The sequence below is a fragment of the Stigmatopora argus genome, chromosome 9 (assembly GCF_051989625.1).
Source record: "Stigmatopora argus isolate UIUO_Sarg chromosome 9, RoL_Sarg_1.0, whole genome shotgun sequence".
NCBI classification, from domain to species: Eukaryota; Metazoa; Chordata; class Actinopteri; order Syngnathiformes; family Syngnathidae; genus Stigmatopora; species Stigmatopora argus.
Genome location: NC_135395.1, coordinates 15,986,741 through 16,011,767, shown reverse-complemented (window position 1 = coordinate 16,011,767; position 25,027 = coordinate 15,986,741). Strand labels below are relative to the sequence as shown.

The 25,027-nt window shown below is 40.7% G+C and overlaps 1 protein-coding gene and 1 long non-coding RNA gene across 2 annotated transcripts in view; one reads left to right on the top strand and one right to left on the bottom strand.

Moving 5' to 3' along the window:
• Nucleotides 1-25,027, top strand: part of LOC144082689 (ephrin-B1-like) — a 67,631-nt gene that overhangs the window by 18,267 nt on the left and 24,337 nt on the right. The window contains exon 2 of the mRNA XM_077609977.1: nt 8,567-8,844. Coding sequence (XP_077466103.1) covers nt 8,567-8,844 — 278 coding nt within the window. The remainder of the gene's footprint in view (nt 1-8,566; nt 8,845-25,027) is intronic.
• On the bottom strand, nt 19,460-23,665 carry LOC144082690 (uncharacterized). The gene is made up of 3 exons (XR_013303306.1): nt 23,547-23,665; nt 21,045-21,097; nt 19,460-19,650 (listed from the first exon to the last, which is right to left on the bottom strand). It is a non-coding gene; the product is annotated as an uncharacterized LOC144082690 (long non-coding RNA).

Genomic DNA, 25,027 nt, shown 5'->3' with positions numbered 1-25,027 from the left:
GTGTTTGGGAGATTTTCTTAGGGTCCAATTAAGCTCATTTTTTGGTCAATTTTCCAAAACCCAACAGTATAAAAAACATTATGCGTTGGAGGTGGAAAAGCAGGAATTACCAGCATTTAAAAATGGAACTTTGTTTGTTAATCAAACTCGATTAACATTAATTTGAATGTGATTACGTAATTCTAAACACAACCACACCCATGTTTGATAAGGGAGTGCATACTAAATGGACTGCTTTAATGTTGATCCCCTCGTTAAGGGAATTATGGCCGACATTATTTATCTTGCTCTGACTTTTTTATATCACAAAAATGTGGAAAAATGCAGAGACTTTTTTTAATATCTATAATATTGCTTTATTGGTCATTGTTTGACTCTTCATACATTAATAAAAAGAACTTCTAAAATGATAAACTAATACCACACACTTTGGCGGAGAACTGACATTTATAATCCAATCAAATTAGGCAACGCCAACTTGAAATTGCAGCATTTCTGTCTTTTTCCGCAAAGTTAGCCTCATTATTCCGTCTTAAAACTCTGATCCCATGTGTTTAAATGAGCCATGCTGAGATAGCAGTGTAATTGTCAAAAATTGAATTTAACCATGACTGGCTCCATTGAAGCCCAAAACAATTAAAATAGCACAAAGCTGTGTGTGGCTGTGTATGAGTGTATGCGCTTTTATTAGTACAGCGATGTGCTGATTAGGTTGCATCATTAAACGGCTGGTCGCTGAGAGATGTTTTGTTTATAACAGAGTGTAAAATGGCTGCTGGTTACTCGCCTATGCCGCCTGCTTGGCTTTGATAATGGCTATGATTCTTCTCCCTCCCAGTTTCTTCCCTCAAGTGCGAGTGAAATGCAATCTTTTTTGGAGTGGGAGATGCTATTGTTCGTCTGGGAGGTCTTCTTGCTCACTTCCCTCATGCTCTGCTCCGAGCTGATTACAACCTCACGTACACGTACGTCCAGCTTTAGACTCGGGCTCTGAAGCGCTTGTTGCTTGGGGGTCCATCCCTGTGTGACTATCAAGTAAACCTTCTTCTCGAAAAAGATCGCTCTCCTTCTCTCTCTTTCACTCAGTTAAGACACCAGCTCTCCCACTTCCTACACGGGTGTCGGGAAGGCGAGCACAGAGCTGCTCAGACATGTTCGGGCACACATATCTACAAAGACAGTCGCACATTCAGTGGGTTCTAGCCAGACGGGTTTTGGCAGCCACTGTAGACTGGGCCTGTGGAGAGATCTTTACGGAGCAAGCAGAGCCCATCTGTGGCTGCTCCTCGGGGATGGAAGGCAGCTGGCTTTATGTGTGTGCGTGAGAGAGAAAATGTGGGATGACCAAGCTTATGTGTGTGGAGCACAGAAGTAGCCCAAAAGGAGACTAAACTTGAAGAGACAAGGCTTTTGTATGAAATAACCACGAATACGGTGAAGATATGATCCTGAAGCAACTACAAAGAGAGAAAATCCGAGTCATTTTGTCGACTTTTATTAATTACAAATGAACTGGTGGAGATTTTTATTTTAATTAAAAAGAAAAATGTTGTTTCAAAACAAGTCAAAGTAAAGGTCTGGCTTTGATTTTTTTTAATTTAACAGTGCTGGGATTACAACACAAAAGAGCTCAAGGTTGCAGGTGGTTTGTTGTATGAGAATGTCAGCCGACACACAAAAGTATGCTAGGTTACAGCTGTGTTTTCATTATGATAGTGACTTTACAGATACATTTACTACTGCGATTGCGTGGGACACTGATGGACTCCATGGACTAATTATAAATACAGCATTGTAGCAGGACCATTTTGACCTTGGACGATAGGAAGGGTCAAAGCTGGACTGGTTACCAACCAATTGCAGAATGCCTAACTTGAACTAAAGTAGAAAAAAATCTTCTAGGAACCTAATAGGCATGTTTATGGATTTTTTGCATGACTAAAAACCCACGCAGGATAAGATATAACCTCCAGACAGGAAGGACAGAATATAGATTTGGACCCCTAAACTCAGAATTATGATGCGGATGTACTAACCACTCGTCCACCACACTGCTATTCTGTTATGCGTTCCATATAAATGTCGTACTTTGGCTGCCTTAGCTCAATAAGTCATATTTATTACTTTTTTGGTGCAACAGAATACGGTCGTCCTATTTAATTAATTTTGGAGCTAATGCAGACTTTGCTAATCAATCACAAACTGGATAGGTTCGGCCAAAACAAACATCTGGCTTTCACGAAAGAATAAATGTGATGGCTCATCTATTTATGTTCAGAAATTGGTAACAGCATGTTTAAAAATTTGTGGTTTCATAATTCAAAAACAATGCCAAATGTTCAAATTTTCTTTCCAGTGGAACGGGGAAGTTTAGTGGTTTTGCAACGTTGGAATCTTTTGTTTTTCGTTCGAATAAATAAACGTGCATTTGCGTGACTGCACATTTGTTTCTTCCAAAATGGAAGTATTCAAGGTGAAAGGTCGCCTCTCGCACTCCTGATGGATGATAAGTGGAGACACGGCGACCGAGGGAGACTCCCGGCCTCCTCGCTGTCACCGATACCGACAATGACGTTCAATCATGACCGCACGCGGGCCGTGTTTAACTGGTCTGCTCTTAGAGAGGGATGGGCTCGGCTGGGTGGAAAACCACAGAAGCCATGAGGGGAAACAGATTATCCTCTTCGGACTTCGTAATGACTCCTGACACTCGTCTCGCTCAGCAGTTCTTCTCAGCCTGTTGGTGTACAAACCGGTCGGCTTGTTTCCTCCTTGTGGCAAGGCCATCTGGGTGTCATCTTGTTAGCTCATTACGACGCCACGCGAGCCCCCCGTGTGACAGTGATAGAGCGCGAGAGTGTACCGAGCTTGTCCGACGAAGATGGGAGGTGTGCGCGTGTACGTCGAAGATTGTCGATGTGCAACTGCTATGAGTCACACAGAAACGCATATACTCTGCGTGCTATCTTGTTAACTAACTCAAATGTGTGTGTGTATGCCTATGTGAGAGAAGAGGAAGGGTGTTTGACTTCACACGTACAAAAGCATCTCTCCGCAGGGTGGAAAGCAAATCATCTCTTTCTATTCATTTACGCTTACCAGTTTCTGTGATCACATCTCACCCATAATGCAGTTCCGCCGCTTAGTCGAGCCTACAGCAGGGATCCAATCGTTCCTGCTATTCTAAACAATTCCGGAGACGTTTGGGGTTTTGTTTTCTTGAATTTGAGGATGCTTGCCTGCTTGTGCACTCCCGTAGAGGTGACGTGTTTACCGAGTTCATCGTGAGGAAATTTGCGTGTGTATGTTCCGAGTTGCGTGTTTATATATGTGTATGACTGTGTTTGTAGTTCATGGGAACATCTACCCCTTCACTAGTCTGACATTATCCAGTTATGTATACAAGCTATTAAGTTGAATTTCTGGTCACAAGCTCGATGACCAGTATGCTTTCATAAGACGGCGAACGTTGGCGCGAGGCGCTTTTGCGACGAGCGGCTCCCAGAACTCTGAGGCGTCCACTTCAAGCTTCCTGACAGCTTTACCATGCATGTCTCACTCCCTAATACGAAATGATCACACCAAGTCAACAACTCTCGATGGATCTTAACCACACTTGATGAGTGGAGACAGTTCACACACCACAGCTTGAATTCTTCCATTGTGTGAGCTTTAATCTGTCTTTAGTGACTCTCTTAACAGTTTTAGACTGTAACAACCCGGAATAAATGCTTTTTATGCAGACTTTAAGTTGCACTTTTTACATAGTTTTGCCGGTCCTGGGACTTAGGACCTGTGAGACTTGTGTATGTTTTTTTCCCCCCGCCTTCATTTTTCATTTTTTGGCTGCCGCGATTTATACTCCAGTGTGAATTCTTTTCCAAAAAATACAATACAATGCTGGTGGAGGAAAAAGGCTTAATTCGTTGTCACTCAAAAATAAGAAAGTCTTTGGCCTCAGAAGCATCATTTCAAATCGGTCTATGTGCTTGATTAAATGAACATATGGTCTTCCATAAATCGGAACTCTACAACAATGGATTATTGTATAAGATTACAGTAAACATCATCGCACTATGTGAGGTGTCTCAACTGATAATGTGCAGGGCGGGAGTTGGAAGACACACTGATTGTGCGTGTGAGAAAGAAATGATAATTGAGTAGGGAAGACTTTTCCTGGTGCGATAATTACCGAACAAACTGACAGGGAGAGGAATGGAGTACCTGGTGTGGTGTTGATTGCATTTCTGTGTGTGTGTTTTCTCACTCTTGTGTTCATTTTAAAGGTCACGCAATAGTCCCGAGTCCATGTTGAAGAGCCCTTTATCGTGATGGTTTCTCTTCCTATACTGTACCTGCATGGGAGCTGTTGGCTGATAACCCTTTGGATGTGTTGTTGTGGAGAATTGATTTTTATTGATATGTGTGACATACTCCTGCTGCTTCTCAGGAGGAACAAATCAATTAAATGCCCTTTTGTTGGTATTGAGTTGTTCGGCCTCTTCCTCTCCCGTTCCTGTTTTCGGGTTCATTCATTCAAGCGGCGAAGGATGCTTGCCAGCACGGCAGTCGGGGCGCGGGGCTGAGTTGACTGGACGGGGGCGGGAGGATGAGGGCTGGTTGAGGCTCCGTGAGGGGTTCTGAGTGGGTCTTCATGTGGGCGGCGTTTCATACGAAAGTCGGCGAGGGCACGGCAAGTGAATAGGGGTGTCTAAGAAGGTCCAGGATGCACCCCGCGGTGCTTTTGTGCACGCTCACACCCGTGTGTGTGTATGGGAAAATGGGAAGGGTGAAGCATATGTGAGATCATGTGCTCATATTCACCATTGGAATGTAAAAAAATATGTTTCTTGGGGGGTTTGGAGGCAGGGGTCGGCTCATTTCAGCTGCTTGGTTGTTTTCTGTTCTCTCTGCTGTGCTGTTTGTGTAAGCTCTTTACAGGATTGAGCTCACACTAGAGCCGTCCAGATGAAACAAAATCAACCTTGTTTGGGTTGTTAGAAAAACAATTCTTTTTATTTTGCTTGGTACAGGAAGATCTTTCCAATTTCACATCGGGGAATAGGGCCTGTCTCACAGTGAGGGTTTCTTCCTCCCAGCCCCAATCAACTTAAGTTTCTATCTGCATGATTGTTCCTCTCTTTTAAGGTCTCTCGACATCGTGAATGAAAGATTCAATTCAACCCCCCCCTTTTCGAACCAATCTCCCTTTTGACCTCTTCAAAAGTACAATAATCTTTAGTCCCACATCCCCTCCTCTTCAATGCGTGGCTGTTTGTAGCAAAGGAGTGCTGCTGATTAACCCAGCTGAGAAACAAACGCGAGACAAAGTCACAGCCCCACCAGTTTAGTTTCACATCCTGGACGCGAGATGGCATGCAGCTTGCCAAGTGGAGGGCTAAACACTAATTGCTGCCCTATTTCTTTTATGTTGCTTCTTTCCCATCTGCGATGGCGCTTCCAGACCTCCGCAGCAGCCAGAGCCTCATTATAGCAGACCGTTGACAAAAGCTGGGAAACAGAAGCAGGATAGCAATCTAACCGCCGACTATAAGACACGCTCGGAAAATTGAATCAATGACATGGGCGGGCTTGTGATTAAATCCTTGAAGGATATTAAGACACTCAGATTTTGGAAATCTTAATTATTCATCAAAAAGGTTGTGGCTTTCTTTGATACCCGAACAAATGGTTTGTTGAAATGAGAAACGGGACGTGGTTATGCGCTTCAACTGATGGCCTTTTGAACGAGTACGCTTGCGGAAGCAATATCTGTTCAAAGGATAACAAAGACCCTACTTGTGGAGTGAAACAATTCCAGGTCTAATCATGATAGTCTTTCTTTTCACCTCTCTGGTTTCACACTTGTTTGTCTGCTTTTTTGTGTCTGTACTGTGAGGGCAAGTGGGGTAGGGGGATGTAATGAGAGAAATGTTGAAGAGGTGAATGGGCGAAAGGATAAAGCAAGAGAGGATGGGATCGGCGAGAGAAATAAAGAAGAGAGTGCGTGAGAGATGGGAAGGCGGGGAGTAGATGAGATGGTCAGCAACAAAGCCCAATGTTGCCATGGGAACATGTTTATGCCTCACTGATGAATCTTGTAGATCCAATTAGAGACTGATTGTGTCCATGTCTTCATAGACTCACACACGTGAATTCGGGGATGTTGTCTACGCACACACACGTACGCACTTGAAGGTCGGGTGACCGTGTTGCTGTTGAAATGAAGAAATTGTTCAAAGACATTGGACAAAGGATTTCCTGCATTCTCGTTCTCCCTCAATTAGCCCGCACCCTCGCCACAGGCTCACAAGCAGCGCATAAAAGCACCTCACCGTCCAAGTTTGTGCTCTCATATTTTCCAAAAAGAAAACATAAACAGAACTAAGCTATAGTTGGATGCGCCAGTGTTGGACTTTTTTTTTTTTCAATTCCTTTTTGCATTCATCCTTTCATGTGATGGAAGACATTTATTTGGTAATGACTTACTAAGAAGGATGCTCATGAATGGTGAAAGGCTTTAATCCGATCATGTCCATTTTCATGGGGAGTTATCCCACGCAAATGTGACTTTTATGGAATTGGGTTTTTTTTTAAATTTAATTTTGACAATGGCTGACTTTCTGCCCCTGTTTACCCCAAACTAAGGCATATTCCCAACAAATAGTACTCACAGGCTCCTGTTGTTAATATTGAAAGAACTCTCGCCAGCCCATCTGAAGTGTCACATATTTAGTAAGCCATGATGAAATACGGAATCTAGATAAGGTGAGATTATGCTCTCAGAGAGAGAGACAGTGAGGGCCCCCAGCCCCTGATGCCTTGTTAAAATGTGAGGGATCAGAAATAACAACAAATGCATTGCACACAGCTAAATCCTGCTTAAATCCGCTGGCATGGGCAGATCTTGCAGATAGGCTCGCTGCTGTGCTCACTGTCTGCGACCACGACACACACATGCACTCAAACATATACACACACACACACACACACACACACACACACACATACATACACACATACACACACACACCCGTGGTCAGTCCGGCTGTCTGGGTTAATGCTTGGCTAACTGGGACAGCAGAGCTGAAACATGTTGACATTTTAAGCCTCAAACAAGTCCAGAACAATGATTCAGCCCAGTCTGACCCCCCGTGCCCCCATCCCATCAGACCGCAAACTCAGCCCATTTTGCAGAAAACTATTTCACACACACACACACATTCGCACCCACGCTGACCTGCATAAAGACAAACATCACTGCCCAAACACACTGCAATTCCTGCCTGCGGACCCCCTGCCCCCACCCATCACACACACTTGCGTACATACTCGTCTCCTGTTCACAAGCTTTTGAGAATAAAAGAGAATAGAATCTGATCTGATTGAGTTGGCAGAAGCGAGCGAGGTGGAGTGGTACAGTAAGGCCAAATGGATTATCTTAATCCCCTAGCAGATGATCAGTCAGTGGGAAGATGAACCTTAGGAAGCCTGACCCCGCACAGTTTGTGTCTTTATAGCCAGACCTCTGTCGTCAAATAGATATCATGTTGTAACTGGCCGTACGTAAAATTTAACAATCTGATACACATTTCTGAAATAGCAATTTTACTTAGATTACTCATACCTTTAAATTATTAACCAAAATTGAATGGCTGTACTGAACATGGAGCTGCGCAATTAATTCAAATTTAAACTCATTATTTCTCCACTTGGGAATAAATTGTTTGTGATTATGACTTTTAAAATGTGCGATCTGGTGCACAAGTGGAAATATTTCAACAATGATAATGAAGCAACCCTGGCATTTTTTAAATAATGTTTCTAATTATAAAACATTCAACAAATACTTACGTTTATTAGTGTTCCTGGAAAATACGAGTGCAATTACCACTATTTTAAAGTGCCTATTTAGGGAACTAATAGTGAATTTCCATCTATTGTGTATTTTTAGGTAATTATTCAAATTTATTCTAAAATGACAAAATATGAATTGAAAAGTTAAATTATGCGCTGCTTACATAATGTATTTTTGAAAAGTATTACAGTAAAATTTGCATTGCATACAGGATTAAACAAATGATAGAAAACAGGCTTTTATTGTAAATCATTTCAAGTGTTTACATTCTAAGTCCTATCTTCTAAAATATTTCTAGAAAATTATAAAATCAATCCGCTGGTCAGCAGTCTTCAGGGCACAAAGTCACTGAATTCCAGTTGACGGATTTTATGTGCCTTCAGCTTCTTATCCTTTTTATGACCATCATTTTGAATGTGGTTATGTTGTTTCCTCCCTTATAAACATTTGGTATGTTTTATTTCAAACCTGCGTATATGGGATGCAACTTCAGAGGATGTGTGTGCCTGAATCTTGTCAAGCTGTAACGTGTCTTGCTTTTGTGGTCCCAAATTAACGGCTGTGCCTAAAAGCTGGTGCTAGACAACTTAAAAAAACATTAAAGCCCAAAGCATTAGGACCATATAAACTGTTTTGAAATTATATGGCTGCTTTTCCAGACTTTCTTTATGATGTGTTACTAACAGTCTGCATTTTTTTGCCTCATAGATTTGTTGCTGGCAAAGGCTTGGTTCTATACCCTGACATCGGTGACAAGCTGGATATCATCTGTCCCAAAGGGGACCAAGGCCGAGAGTATGAGTTCTACAAGCTGTACTTGGTGAAAAGGGAGCAGGCGGAGAGCTGCAGCACAGTCCTTGACCCAAATGTGCTGGTCAACTGCAACAAGCCGGAGAAGGACATCAAGTTTACCATCAAATTCCAGGAGTTTAGTCCCAACTACATGGGCCTTGAATTCAAGAGGAACGTCAACTACTACATCACCTGTAAGTTTCCTAGGCAATTTGATGTATTGATGTCATGCTTTTAACATTCATTAAGCCAGAGAAGCTTGACGGAACAGGTAATGCACTTCAGTTCACACGCTATTGAACGCCGACATGGGCGGCAGGGGGCTTTTCAGTTAAACTGTTTTTTAATGGTGATGGCCGCATCACCGTGACAACGGTCCAAAGTGATATACTTGTCTAATGTTTAAGGTCAATGTGGAAGGGGCCATTCAGGGCATTTTCTCGACATATTTATCCTATGAAAACGTCTAAAAAAATCCTTTCAGAATTCTTATGCCCAAATATGTTGGGACGTGAGCGTTTAGGGCTTTGGGAGAGGAAATATCGCAATATTTTTACAGCACATAAAGAAAACATGCATTCCATCACAGCCAGCGGCAGCAGTTTTATTACAGTTTACATTTTAACCCACCGGTAATAAAAGCAAGGTAATCTTGCACAGGGTTTTATGGATAATGCCATGAAATTCTTGATTTATCAGCATTTAAGTTTCATGTATTGTTTAAAGACTTCTAATGAAAAGGAAAGTAGCTATTGGAGGGGTGCGAGTCTGCTTCCTGCCCACTGCTTAATTGCAGCATTTTTTGACAATAATTGAACAAATAATTAAATGAGCATGTTTCCTCATTATTAGTCAGCAGTAATACAAATTTATATCTAAACTAGATTATAGGTGAAGGAGACTATTGTGCTATGACTTATCATATTTTTCCAAAACTATTATCCTCACTATTGTCACGGTTGAGCTGGGTTCAATCCCAGACAACCTTGGGCAAGGGCGATGATATTAAACAGGCAATACAATAACTATTTTTTTTACATACTGTCTAGCTATTTCGGAAAAATAAAAGATTTGACCAATGTCCTTGTTATAAATAACCTCCACAGTATTTCTGCTCACGCTAAACTAAAGTCGCAGTTCAAATGCCACAATCTCTTGTGTTTTGAGACACTTTTATTCATATTTTGGAACTGCATTCCTCCTCAAAAGCAGGCTTTAAGAAGGCAGGCTGATTTTATCAAACAGCTTCGGTGGCCAAGGTATTATGTGGGCTAAAGAAATCATTTCTTTTATAATACACAAATGCCTTATGGGAGCACTTGGATTTTAAGATCTGTGCTCTTACCTTTTGTTGCTGTTTTATTCCATGAGTACATTCTGTCCCTTACGGCCAACGCAATCACCTCTCGGGCCACAGGGGACAGGATGGGCAAACAGACGGTGATTGCAGTTGATGTCTGGCTAGATTTTGAAACTCGCCGTAACTTTGCAGTCCCAGTATATACGTGAGAAAGATGTATTATAGAAAATGTCATGACTTATGGTTGATTAAATACAATGGGATTTTTAGTGCGGTATTATTGTGTTCCAGATTTATTCACACCAATTTATACATTGTAATATCAGACATTTCCTCAGCATCTAGAAGTAGCTCTTACAAATAAGATTGGTTTTGTGCAATTGATTTGACAATAACTTTAAAGGAGCTCTCCTTTCTCTCTGCTGTGAATGGCATATTGATAGTACCAACTAGAAATACTTGCCCGCAGTGTTTCGTTAGATGCGCCGACTCCATCCAAGTGATGGTGGATCATTATTAGCCTCATACAATGTACATCTCTCTTGTCAGCAATAATCAGCTGTTGTATTCATCTTTGTTGTATGGTAATGCTGTTGTCATTTGCAGCGGGATTTCCTTTCGGTATTTATTACAATGCAGTCTGGGCATTCACCATGGTTAACGTCATTTATCATGTACAGTGTATAATGGCCGTGTCAGCCAAATGTACAGTATGTATTTAAAGCCCAAGCCAGTGACAAGTGAGCACATTTTTGCAGCTTCTCCTGTCCAGTGGAGTCTGTCGTAAGAAGGCTTGTTTTTCCAATGCGCTCCTATTGTCTTCGGTTGGAATGTGGTCCACTCGCTCACCAGTGGGATGCAAATGTAAATCTAAAAAGCAGGATAATCTGGGCTCATTAACGCTCAGGCATGGCAGAGACTGGAGACGACAGAAAGAGGCAACGGGAGGGCGCATTCCTAAAGTCCACCTGCACTTTGACCTCGTGGCTCTGTGTGTCTTTTCCTTGATCAACTTGACTACCCCCTCCACTTTATACTCCACGAAAGGGGCTGAATAAGCAACAAAAGGTGTGGGGTAAAGTAAGCAACAAATGGTGCGTGTTTGTGTGACTCCCCGCTGCCCTTGTGTCCCTGCAGGGGATGTCCACTGGTTTGTGCATCCCAGGCAAACTCTGACAGCCGTGCGCATATGTGCTTGTGTAGTCGGTAGGGGACGGTGGCGGGGCGAAAAGTCGGAACCCACGCATAAAGGGTCACAGAGACACAGCAGGGGTCAGTAATGATAACCCCGCTCTGATCTAAACTCCAGCCCTCGTCTGTGCTGTCCATCAGCACACGCGTACACGCACGCGCACTGGCACGCTGACACGCGAATAACCAAACAGAACTGGCTGCATTTCATTGTGTTGTCTAAACATGGGATTTGAAATGAGATGTTTGTTTGGAAAATAGCTGTGCTGGTTTAGAGGCCAGAGACCTCAGAGGGGAGTGACTTGAGATTGCAAGCTTTTAAAGGAAATGAATTAAGGTGGAGAAGAGGGGAGGATGGCTAGGATTGTATACACAAGAGAAGCACATCCGAGAAGCTAGGCAGAAATCTATATTTATTTTAGAGATGGAATCCAGCTCACTTGTGACCCGATCGAATTGAAGAAATTAGAATAGATAGAAATTGGATGGACAGAAAATGAAAAAGCAGCTTTGTCATTCGCCATTTGTAACTGTTTGTGTCAGGCTTTTAGCCTACAAGCCCTCCACTTGCTCACTTGAAAAACACACGAAATTGTTTCATTCTGCGTTTGCAATTTTTACACTTCATCTTTAAAAATAAACACATTGTTTAATTATTACATCTCAGACATTATCATCGTTCTAAAGAGAGTTGTGAGAAATCTGCACTTTAAGACTTGATCTACAGTATACATAGTAAAAAGTACTCAGCGTGTTAAGTTTCACCAATCATGGATGAGCAGATGTTCTTTTTATATACATTTTGCTCTGAGATCACAAACATAATCACCTGTGTGATGGTTTTTATGCGAGCAATCATGATGGTGAAGTATTTAATGTTTACCTAATTAATAGGATGTATAGTAGCTACGATCTAGAAAGGGCTTGTTTTCTTAGCGAGATTTTAAAATCATCACTTTATTCTCACATTGTATTTTTCCAAGAAAAAAAAAATTTAATGGGATCACATATTCTTTTTTTTATTGGAAAAATACAATTTAATGGGAATTGTCTTGAAACGTGTGTTACTTTATCCCACAATTATTTTCACTTATCTGAATAACCACTAATATGTGAACTGACGTGTATTATTTGACAGTTTTTTAATTTCTGTTTTTGGTCTTTGACAGTTTGACTTACTATAATATACTGTATCTTTTTTTCCTACGCATTTTGCACGTTTTGACTGACGTCTTTCCTACTCATGTCCGACTTATATTTCGAATAATAGGATTTATGCACATTCTTTGAGCTCTCGTAAAAATGAAGTAGCAGTAGCCCGAGTGCTGGCTATGACTGTATGCTACGCAACGATGAGGCCATGAAGCGGTAAACCCTAGCAGCCAATCCTTATAGACTCCTTTAGCCCTCTCCCATGATTCCTTATGAGGTCGTCAGGGTAAGCCTGATCCTTCCTGACAGCTGTCACTCTCCATCTCAGTGTGCCGTCGTAGACTCAGACAACCATAGACTCCTACACTGGAAGAATGAGGCAGCAGGGCACACGCTCCCCCAACCTCAGAAGACAACCCGTCCTCGTAATGACTCGCAGCAAACAGCAGAGATGTTTGTGCTCTTGTCACTCAATAGGCTTGACACTAAACCCCAGGAAACTCTCAACTTATCTACGATTAGCATTGGACAGAGAACGTGTCCAAGGATAAACTTGTTAGGTAAATATTTGGCATTACTTTTTGTAATTGCTGACAGGATTAAAAGTTAGTAGTCTTGTTTCGCATTCCCAAAAGATATTTTCTTTTGCTCGAGTTATTTCTGTAGTATTCCGTATTTATGCTTAACAACCTACACATAGACTTTGGCAATTCCCAACCAAACGATTATATATACATTGTACACAATCTTATGTTACAAACCGCCTTAGGGTTGGAGATGAAGGTCAAGTGTGAAATCCCCCACAAGGTTACAGCAGATCACCAGAATCCCCCCCCCCCCCCCCATTACTCTACATTCAGTATCAATGTGCAGTGTGTGCTCTTGTAAGAACGTTCTCACACTGTTTTATAAAAGCGACATCAGGCTTCCTCTCAGATTTTGCCATAAAAGTCATCTGTTTTTTCAAAAAATTGTTAGATGTCATCTTTTGGAGTTAACATAAAATTACCATAATCAAATCACAGCCCCCTATTCAAAAGACATTCATTTGTCAGCTGCACTCTTGAAAAGACAAAGGCATTTTGAATGTCAGATTATAGAGATGCAAATGACTCACACATTTTCCAACTTGCAATTAAATGGGTTTTTAACATCTGGTAACCTCCCTCTGTAAAATCACGCAAAGATATGTCTTACTGAAGAGACTGTGCTGCAGAGTTTCTTTTTGTCTAAATGGTTGAACCCCATGCATGCTTTTTATCAATGTAGAACAAAGGACAGGCTCCATTATTGCACATTCATCAGACTGCAGACATTTAAAATCACTTACAGAACCAGCGGCCTGATTGATGTTCTTACGTTTCACATACAACCTCAGTAAATGGATGAAAAATGCTATACGGCAATGTTCAATTGAAATGTTTTTGGTAAGTCAAAATGCTTCATTTGGCCTCGATTGCTCGCATCACCTGAGGAAATCCGTGTTGCTCATTGACTCGGGGTAACTGTCATTGATGTTACCGATTAGAGTTTTAAGTAGCTAATCAGTAATACTTAGCGGATTTCCTTTTCAAAGTAAACCCCGCTAACAGCTCAGGTTAGACCCGATGGAGCAGCATGGCCCAGGATAAGGAGACCCCCCATCCCTCTCTTCTCGTTTTTAGTGTTTATGGAGCAGCGGTGTAATATGTGACTTTCTGCTTGCTTTGCAAATCTATCCAGGCTGCCTCTCCTACTTCTCCTTTGGATATTTCATTCTGAGGGGGTTAGCAGGCACAGCGTTATTGCCTTTCGTTTATTACCGAGGAGTTTGTTTAGAGTGGGGTATGGTGTGGGGGTGAGGGGGCGGGTGAGAGGCCATGAGGACTTTGTTGCAACGGCAGGGCTGCTCACGTGGCCAGACAAATGAATGGTCGTCATTGGTTACGACTGAACCCTTCTCTCCCACATGATATATTCATGTATTCGTCTCAATTAGTTGGCCTCGAACATCTCCTAACGCAGACACTCAGGGCGAGCTCCACACTTACCTTATTAGAATATTTTACCCCCCGCCTGGCTGTCGCCCTCTCCTCATCGTACCCGCCATTATTCAGCCTTTTAAGATCCCTAAATGTGCTAAGATTGCGTTCAAGTCACCATCTTGAGCGCACAGCTCGGATCTCCTTTCAAGCACAAAACCACACAACAGTCCTATTCATTTTTTGTATTGTATTTCTCCTCGGCCTCATTTGCCAACCTCTCACACAATGTTCCTTTTCTCCGAGAAGACCTCACTAAAAAAAAAAGTTGAAAGCGAGCTCCAGGGTTTCATTTATTTCCATCGGCGACGTCAAATCCATCCGAGTGTCTTTAAAGCCTCCAAATAGCTCTCGGCAACAGGAAGAGGAGACACTTTAAGACTGTTGGAAAGATTAATGTTTGGGGTAGTGATTGCAAAGAGTCAATTTAGGAGATGAGCTGAGTTGCTGAAACATTGCGGTGTGCTCCTGATGAAACAATGGCATCTGCTCCCCTTTTTAACACATGCAAATCGATGTTTCCTCTTCCAGTTCAGATGTCTGAGGTTGTTTGCGCTGAGCTTTGCCAATAGCACATATTCTTTCTTCGTGGGCCAATGGCTAAGCTAAAATCATAGCCCTCTGTCAGATTGGCCTCGCTTTTCCCCCTCCAAGCAGTCACAGAACAGCGGTTTCTGTTTTCCAAGGCGCGCACTAAAATGACTTTGTTTTCTAACAGCCGCTCTGTTGCACTCGCAGACGGCTCTTGCCAAGAAGTCCTTTCCCGAGTTGGAACCCGAGCCTCTTTGCACATTCTCATCGGAGAAATATGGATTTATAATTATGGAGGTTATTAGTTTTAATGTCTTATCCTTTCTGAGGAAAACCGCGGCGTGCCCGCAAATGAGGGGTGGTGTGAACAATCCTGCAGAAAGCCAGGTTTGAGGGGGTTGGCGAAAGAAAAGGGCCTCGTGATGAAATTGAATCGGCTCCGAGCAAAGCAAACAAACATGAATCACAAAGCGGTGATAGAGATTGCTGTGGTTCCCCAATGGATAAATAGGGAGTATAAATACTATTCTGCAGGCCAGGACCAAGCCTGTTTCTGTGAATTCAGCTCAGTGGCAAAATGGCCATGTCCCTTTCCAGAATGACCGCAAGCAACAGGAGCACAGAGACGTGTGCGTGCCAACACAGGAAGAAATATCTTTTAAGCCACATAAGCAAATTCAAACCCATATCAAGTCATAACCCTACACTCATATGCAAATAGAGATACGGGAAAGAAACCGTGTGAACTTGCTGTCCCCTACCTTGAATAGGGCTGGAGTTATTGTGTTTAAGGAATTATCTAATGCGTTCTAGCATTTCTTAATGTTAGGTTACATCTTGTAGGGGAAATTTTGACTGACTCTGACAGAAAAATATAGTTATATGATATAGTTGGGATAAACTTCACTTTCTTTAAAAATGTCAAAATATACCTTACATGCAAATGACATTTTTGAGTACATTTCAATAATCAAATACATCATATTTTTATTTACGTTTGCTTTGAAAGAACAGACATGACTTCCGTTCCATTCCTTTTTGGTGTGTAATAAACTGTGAGACGGGTTGACGCCGACGAAGGAGAAAATAGACCTGCTCCCTATTTTTATCACAGAGGTGGGATTGACGTTGAGTGGAACTTTGTACCGTATTTCCTGGACTATAAGTCGCACCTTTCCTCATAGTTTGGCTGCGCCTGTGATTAATACTCAAGTGTGCCTATATGTATATATTCTTTTCTCTCTCTGATCGTAACAGGATGTTATGTTTTTCGTTTAGGTTATAGTTATCTACAAAACTGTTAACAGATGCCTATTTAGCCTGTTTTCTCCATTTTACTATTGTTCCTAGTTGCAAGACCTTCACAAAACAGACAGTGCCTCTCTTGAGCGTTTTTCTAAAGATAGATTGGACATAAATGAAAGCTTACACCCAACAAATAAGGACTGGCTTTTGCATGTGTTGATACACATTCAAACCATGTGTGACTAGAACATGATTTTTTTCATTTTGGGTGTGAATGAATGCCACTGACCACAGTTTTTTTTCATGTTGACGGACGGGTAATGAAAATTAAGTGTCATCAAATAAGTATGTGCGATAGAATTCAGCCTATCGCATGATGGTTTGATTAAAATCCAAAGCCACTAGGCCGACTCCCTTCCCTCATTCTCTTCCTTTTCTGTTCCCCCGCAACATAATCTTGCTCAACTGTCTCCAGCCGCTTCACTCTTTAGATCCTCCACGCCTCTCCACTTCCTCTGCACATCGACAGATCCTTCAGGAAATTGTTTCGAATCTGCCAGACATTTTTGTGTCCTAGCTGTTTATTTGTATTGGGGAGCTCTGGGGCCCGGAGACTCCGTCGCTCCCTCCTGTATTGAAATGGAGGTTAAGCCCCCCCAAACTCCTTAACCGCCCCGCGCCCAAAACGCTGATCCTCGATCAGCATGGCTTTACCGTGTAACCGATACCTGGGATGAGGAGAGAGGAGAGCCGTGGAGGACGTAATCAGTGTGTTTTTGCACCAGCTACTGGCTTTGTGTGTATTAGGATGTAATCAGCAGTATTTTCTCTGTGGTCCACTGCACTTTCTGATTGGGCTTTTGTCAAATAACAAGCAAAGGAAAGAAAAATCTTTTCGTCATTGTGTCACCGCATGGCCTGTTCTAACACTGTGGTCCAAGCAATTCAAATCTAAGGCACTGATTTAGAACGTATGCCTGTGCGTTTTTATACCCTGACTTGGCTCTCACATTGGCTTCAATTTTGTTCAGTTTGTGTATGTTAAAGGGTCGCCACAAATGAGGACTTTTTTTTCCCTTTAAAAAATAATTCAAAATGTTAAGGCTTTACATTTTGTAATTTGTTTTTTTCTTCAAAATAACTTCATAAGTGATAAATATTCTACCATCTAGAACAGGGGTGTCAGACTCGGGTTGGTTCGCAGGCCGCTTTAACGTCAACTTGATTTCACGTGGGCCGGACCATTTTAGATATAATATTTAGATTTTTTTAAATTATAAATGGATTAAAAGAACTGGATTAAAAACCCTGAATATTCAGTTTTTTATAGATCTAAAACCATGTTTATTTTAGCTTTTTTTATATATATATTTTTAGATTTTACAAAATGATTTTTGAACTAAAAACACGGAAAATAAATGATAAAAAATTACAATTATTTATTTAAAAGGGGGGAAATCAGGAAATTTAATATACATCTATACTCTTACATTTTAATTTGATCCTAAAACAGAAAGTCGGCACTCATGATTTACTTTCCCGGGCCACACAAAATGATGCTGCGGGCCATATTTGGCCCCCGGGCTGCCACTTTGACACCAATGATCTAGAAGATTGTGTTAGATATTTCAAATTAAATTTCTCATGAGGATAAGCAACCTGGAAAATGATTGAGGTAATGGATGTTTTAAAAGATATATATATATATATATATATATATATATATATATATATATATATATATATATATATATATATATATATATATATATATATATATCAAACAATATATTATAAAAATGAACAGAAAAATCACCAAAATTAAAACGAGAATATTTACTTGACTCATTCACTGCCATGACAAATTAAAACAAGTGAATATTTACAGCAATAGACATCCATTCCATTTTGACTGGGAGGGTTGGTAGCAATTCATCAATAGTTAAAATGAGTTGGATGCCTATAAGTATCTTTTGCTGCCAGTAATTGAAGTGCCAAAAAAGAGAATTTGGACAATTTCGAGGTCAACCATGTCTTTAAAAACATTTATTAACTATCAAAATGGTTCAACTAATTTAATAATCGATCAGTTTTCTTCTGGTAGCGGCAGCCCTCGTAGGTCAGGATGTTCATTTGCATTAAAATCTACTTTCTTGAGTCCCAGAAGTTGCACGTGAACTGGGACACTAAAATTGCCAGCCCACACAGTGCTTTGTTCTTCTACTTTTCTCTCCCCTTTAATACATGCAATCTTTCCAGTGCTGTCACTTCTAGTAGATTTCATTCTTAAAGCACCAAGTGAAAACAGCAATTATCTCATGTCATATAGAGCAGGATTAGGTGCACCTTATATAATTAAAGAGGCCCCTTGAGTGAGAAACTCCCCTCTTACACAAAGAAACCTTAGAGTACAAAACTCAGAGTCAAGTCGATGAGGTAAGTATTTAATTTTAATTTCAACCTTCGAAATGGACTCTTTTTTTTTCTTGTGTTTCTAAATGATGTACCTCACATTTGAAATTACAATGAAAGCTTTAAACAGCCAAGTCATGATATTGATTTTTAATTCCTTTTCTTTCTGTGGCAATCACATTCCCGTAGATGCTGTATTAGCTTAGAATACACTCTCTAGGACACATCTTAATCAATCAATGAACTCAATCAAGTTGTCATTTGCACAGCTTCTTTATTCTTTCTAAATAGGACAATAGTCCTTTCAACTTGGACACATTACAAAATATCCAGTAAAAAAAAAAAGGAAAAACGGTAGAACACAGAGAAAAATATCTATTTTCTAAACTCTCATGATTCCATTTTGCATTCCACTTTTACATTTGCACTAAAAGAAGAATTTGTCATTCACAACACCCCCTTTTTTTGTCCTGCCTGTGGGCCGATATTTCTTCTGTTTAGCATACCCTCCTCACCGATGCCTGCGGTGTGTGCGGTTGTTGTTTACTTGCTTGTTTGTGTCCCATCCTTGACGTGTGTTATTGCGCCGCGGATGGCCCCACTCGGTTGTCATAATTCAGCCTGAAAAGGTCAGTGACGATGAAGCACCCTTCTTCTCAGCGTGTGAACAGACGCAGTCTTGGAGCTGTGCACACAGATGACTCATACGCACACACACACACACACACACACACACACACACTGGCATCCAAGTACATTTGCATAAACGCACACACAACTGCATTTTTTTCACGTGCATAAGCACTTGTGGCAAATGTGGGTATTTTGTCTTAGTCTCTTCGTTAATGTGTTCCAGCTCCTTGGCTCTTGTTTCATTCACGACTGGGTGGCGCGGGGATTTGGGTGGGGGGGGATCTTTATGCTGGGGTATTGCACACAGATGAGCTCTTTAGCACGATAGATTTTTGGAGCCTTGTGGCCTTTGACACGCCGCTACTATCTCTCATCGCATTCCGATCCATCCCACTGCTCCTTTTATCAGCGGAATTGGCTGATTTGTGGCTCGTGGACCTTCGGATTAGAGGAGGGTGACTTCTTTTTGGAGTCCAGAGTCCTAAACCACCTTTTTTTTTGTATGACAACAAAGGCTGGACAAAAGATGAAGAGGATCACTATTATCATCTGGTGGGATTTAGTGAGTGAACTAGCGTTCACCTCATGTGATTATCAGTACAAATGAGGCCCAAAGAGCAAAACTTCAGTTTCCCTCCTGCTGGGGACAAGCTCACCAGGAGACTCTTTGTCTGTGTGAAGCCGCTGATTGCATAACCAGACAAGAGAAACATGGCTCACAAATCTGTAGCTTTGTTGTTGTGGAAAAATACAATTAGAGCTTTTAAAAATCTTGATAATATCATCTCTATGTCCGAAAACCTGTAAACCTAAATACTAATTTCACCAAGCAGTTTAACAGAAATTGAGATATTTTCAACAGTGAAAATTTTAAAAGGACATACCATCATTTACAAACATGGTAAATAAAACAACAGAGAATTCCTGATCACATATTTTCGCCCCGAGGTAAAAAGCCCATTTGAATATAAAGTGCAAATATTATCACTCTTGCAAGATGCTATCTTACTGTTATCGTCTTAACCCTGCTACCAGAACATTCTCTGATAGCTACCAGAACATTTACTTCAGCTATTTCTTGCAGAGCTCAGGACAAGTGTGAATGGGGGACATGCCTATATAGATATAGATATATATATATATATATATATATATATATATATATATATATATATATATATATATAGATATAGATATATATATATATATATATATATATATATATATATATATATATATATATATATAGATATAGATATATAGATATATAGATATATATATATAGATATATATATATATATATTTATATATATTTATATATATATATATATATATATATATATAGATATATATATAGATATAGATATAGATATAGATATAGATATAGATATAGATATAGATATAGATATAGATATAGACATATACTTATACATATACATATACATATACATATACATATACATATACATATACATATACATATACATATACTTATACATATACATATACTTATACTTATACATATACATATACATATACTTATACATATACTTATACTTATACATATACTTATACATATACTTATACATATACATATACATATACATATACTTATACATATACTTATACATATACTTATACATATACTTATACATATACATATACTCATACATATACTTATATTTATACATATACTTATACATATACTTATACATATACATATACTTATACATATACATATATATATATATAAACAGTCCATATATATATATATATATAACAATGTACAATGACATATTCCGTGGGAAACAGTCCAAACTGAGAACACGGGGGTTTCTTCAACATGCAGGGGACGAGCTCTTTAATTAAATCAACGTCTCCACTCCTGTCTCCTAATAGTTTTTCATACCTCACATTCCACGATTGGGCACAGTAGAGATGTCAGCCTCCTGCCATCAGTGGCTGTAATGAAAGGTTGTCATAAGAAAAATAAGGGTTTTCCATTCGACAGGAAGGCATCGTAAAAGATGAAGGCCTAGATTTATTCATACTCCAATAAGAACTTGTCGCCTGCAGCCTGTCATCTCATCCTCCTCTCGCTGATCTGTGTGGTGAAAAACCTGATAAACATCTGTATCGCCATATAAATCAGTGATTCCTCTCGGAATGCTTCTCTGAAAGGGAATGTTTTAAATCTCTGACGCTTTTTTCCTCCTCTTTCATTCTTTCTAATGACCCGACCTGTCTACTTTGGTCTTCTTGGAGAGAGAGAGAAAAAAAAATCTATTCAGTAAAACTGCATACTCAAATATGGCGAAGGGTCACTTTGGATTTATTTTACGAGACGCACTAATATCACCATGTAAAAAGGGACACTTGACTTCATTTTAGCAGCCTTATAACAAAAAAAAAGCACATGTGCTCAGTGAAGACTAAAATATTACTTTGTCACAAAAAACTGTCACGAGACGGGATTTTCGTTCTCCCGTAACTTCCTGCATTACCCTTTCTCTTTTTATTATTTCGAAAATATTTACTGCATCCGCTATGACTTGTTTCATTTCATTACACAACTCTTTGTTTTCCCTCAGCGATACTTTCCTTTGGCCATCAATTTTCTTCCCACAAGTGTGTTTTTCTGCTTAATAGAGAATGAAACGACAATTCTATGCTCAATTTAACCGTGTTCGCCATTCAATTCCAAGCAAAGGGAGAAAAAAAGACTTCAGGAACTTATCAGACTATCCACTAATGCTGCCAATAGCAACGACAAGCCGTGAAGCTGCTGTCTTTCACATGGAAGACGACTGCAGACGGGAGTCGATGTCAAATAGAGTGTTGATTTACTAACATCTCCCTTGCTGCCTTATGTTGTAAGGGATACATTAGCCATGTGATGGGATTATTGGCAACGCTATTTTCAACTCCCCCTAACCATAGACGAATCGGTGTATGTTCACCTTACACACGCTCATAAACAAGCCTTGTGCACACATTAGTGCAAACAAGATAAACAGTAACTCGGCAACACCCACATGAACAATATTAACCTTTTGCACTTATGCGTGCCTCTAGCCGTTCGCTCTAACTGATTGGAAGGTAAAATTACTTCTTTTTTTTTTCTCTCTTCTTGTGACCTAGTTTCTTCTCTGCTTATTTCTCTGAACACGCAACATTTCTCCTGCCATTAGTTAAACCACGTCAACAACTGTGAGGGGAGTTTACGTGCGAGAGCGTGCACTAGCTGTATTTTGTCTGCAAGTCTTTCTGGGTGTGCTGCACTCAACGTGCGTTTATCCACCTGTACATTTTGTTTATTCAAGGGGGCTAATGTGTGTGTGTTCCCACCAGGGCTGTGCCATTTGAAGTATAACCCCCCCCCCGCGAAAAAAAATACAAGGAGAGGCTTTTATGTACTGAGGGTGAGCTTTTAGGGGAAGACATAATTCAGAATTTGATATTATTAACAATTTATTGAGTTCATTTATAATTAAATTTTGATGATACTCTTCACTAAAGTCACTTATGTATCATTTAAAAATCCATGTGATTTCTCGTGCCAATATATGTCAGATATTTGTGCCACCTGATGGCATCACCCTCTTAACAGTTGGCTGAAATATATATATATATATATATATATATATATATATATACATATATATATAAATTGTAAAATGAAATTATAAGAAAAAGTTTAGGCAAAAAATGTTTTAGTTACAACTATATTAATAAATCCAGTCATTTCGGCTGTTCATTTAAAATATTCACATGCGTATAAGGGTTGCCCAATGTGCATTTCTTTATGCTTGATCGTTTTTTTTTGTGTACTTACAAAGAATTTGTCAAGCTTGCCTGGCAGTAGGCAGTGGCGACAGTACAGTCCTGCCTATTATACATATCCTAATGTTGTCAACCATTTTTGCTAGTTCAAGTCATTACTTGCTCAAATTGTATTGGACATCTACGCAGTCAATCGCAGACGATTAATTTAATGAGTTGAGATCGGTTAGACAGAACCCTGTGAATATGGACAAAAACAAAGATACCCTGATTTTACTAGGTCATCGTCATGTAACTACAATTGCAGAGGACATGAGTGTATGAGAACCAAACTATAATTGCCAACCACAAAGCACTGCACACAATGTGGGTAAAAATGTCATTTTTTTATATATTTTTTGCAGCTCGATCACCACAATACTGAAAAGTACCATTAGAGACAATTATCTCATTTGTCATTAGGGAGGCTTGCGTGGGATACTACCAATGGATTCTATTATATCTGAAAAAGCTAGGAAAGGTGAATTGCCGAATGTTCCACGCAACACTGCCGTGATGGATTTCTATTTTGCATTCAGGGTAATTATGATGTCAATAGCGAATATTTCAGAAGCTTTTCTTCTCTTACCTTAGTGCTGTATTATTCGCAAGCATTGACAGATCCACATAGCCTCCTGCTGGCTTTTCTATTTTATTCCGCCAATCGACTATAATCAAAATTCCACTATCTTGCCTCCCCTCGGTGCATTCCTGCCCCATTATATGGGTATCAGCTCAGAGGCATGCATGCACATTTTGAGCAGGTTTCATTTTGTGTGCCCGTGCATGTGTGTGTGTGTGTGGAGTGGGGAGGCGCGCAGGGGGCTCCTTGAGGATGTGATGTGTTCAAAGACGTGTGTGTCCACATCTGTCATATTGGAGTGGGCTCAGTCTGCTTCTATTTGAGACAGATGACTTATTCTGCTCCCTATGGTCCTCCTGTTATTCTGCATCCTTTATCCCCCCGCTGATCTGACAGGCGACCTATGCCGTGTGCACATATTTCATATGCCAATAGACGCGCATGTGGAAACCCCAAATGTGTGCGGGGCTATGCTGTCTTCAGGTGTTTGTGTCACGGATGCTTTGTGCGAAGAATGAGAGCAAGGGGGCTTTAGCAGCACGCCGAGTCGGGAAATGGAGAGTGGAGAGTGCAAGGGTGTTAAAGCTCTTCCCTGCTGGATTCAGCACAAGGTGACACCTAGACACCCGCAGCTAAATGATGCAGGGTCTGTCTCTGCTGCCTGATTCCCATATTCGCACACCTACGGACACTTTTGGGCACATTGGAAGGTGCTGACAGCTCCTCTGTGGAGGTTAAAAAGCTTTTATAGGCAGTCATGAAGCACCTAGGTGATGGGCTGGTTCTGGAGTCCTTACCAACAATACACACACACACACACGTACTTATTCACACTCTCAGAATAAACCATTACCAGAAAAATATATATAGAGTATGTGAATATCCACAATCGTGTCCACGCATAATGGGGAGAGAGGCCTGTCCTAGGATGCACACGATGCATAATACAATCACAGCTGAATATAGAAATGTGCAAATACACACAATGTGGCACCCAACCCAAAGTGGGGAGTAAGAAAATTGGTTAGTGTGAGAGAATCAAGTTGGCAGACACTTTGGCTCGCACGCACGCGCACGTATGCTCCCCTGCCTCACCGAAAAAGATCACCTCCCACTTGGTTTTCCTTCCAAACTAAGCTCGCCTCCTATCAACTCCTCACTTCATCACCTCCTTTCAAAATACCCCTCGCCGCCTTATGCGCGCACACCCTCCGACAGCCTTTCCTCCGCTTTGTGCACGCACATACACACGTTTGCATGAGCACACTTCAGTCAGATCAAGTCTCACTCCTCCCTGACTCGCCAAAAAAAAAGGAATCACCAGCTTCCTCTCCTCTGCTCCCGATTCTCACCCAGCTCTCCCTTTCCAATCCATCTCCTCTTTTAACACCCCCATCACCGCACACTCGCCCTCCCTCACCCTTTCACAGCACCTCCTCCCACCCCATGTAAGGCCCATAGTGCTCTCTGCTGGGAGGATTTAGATG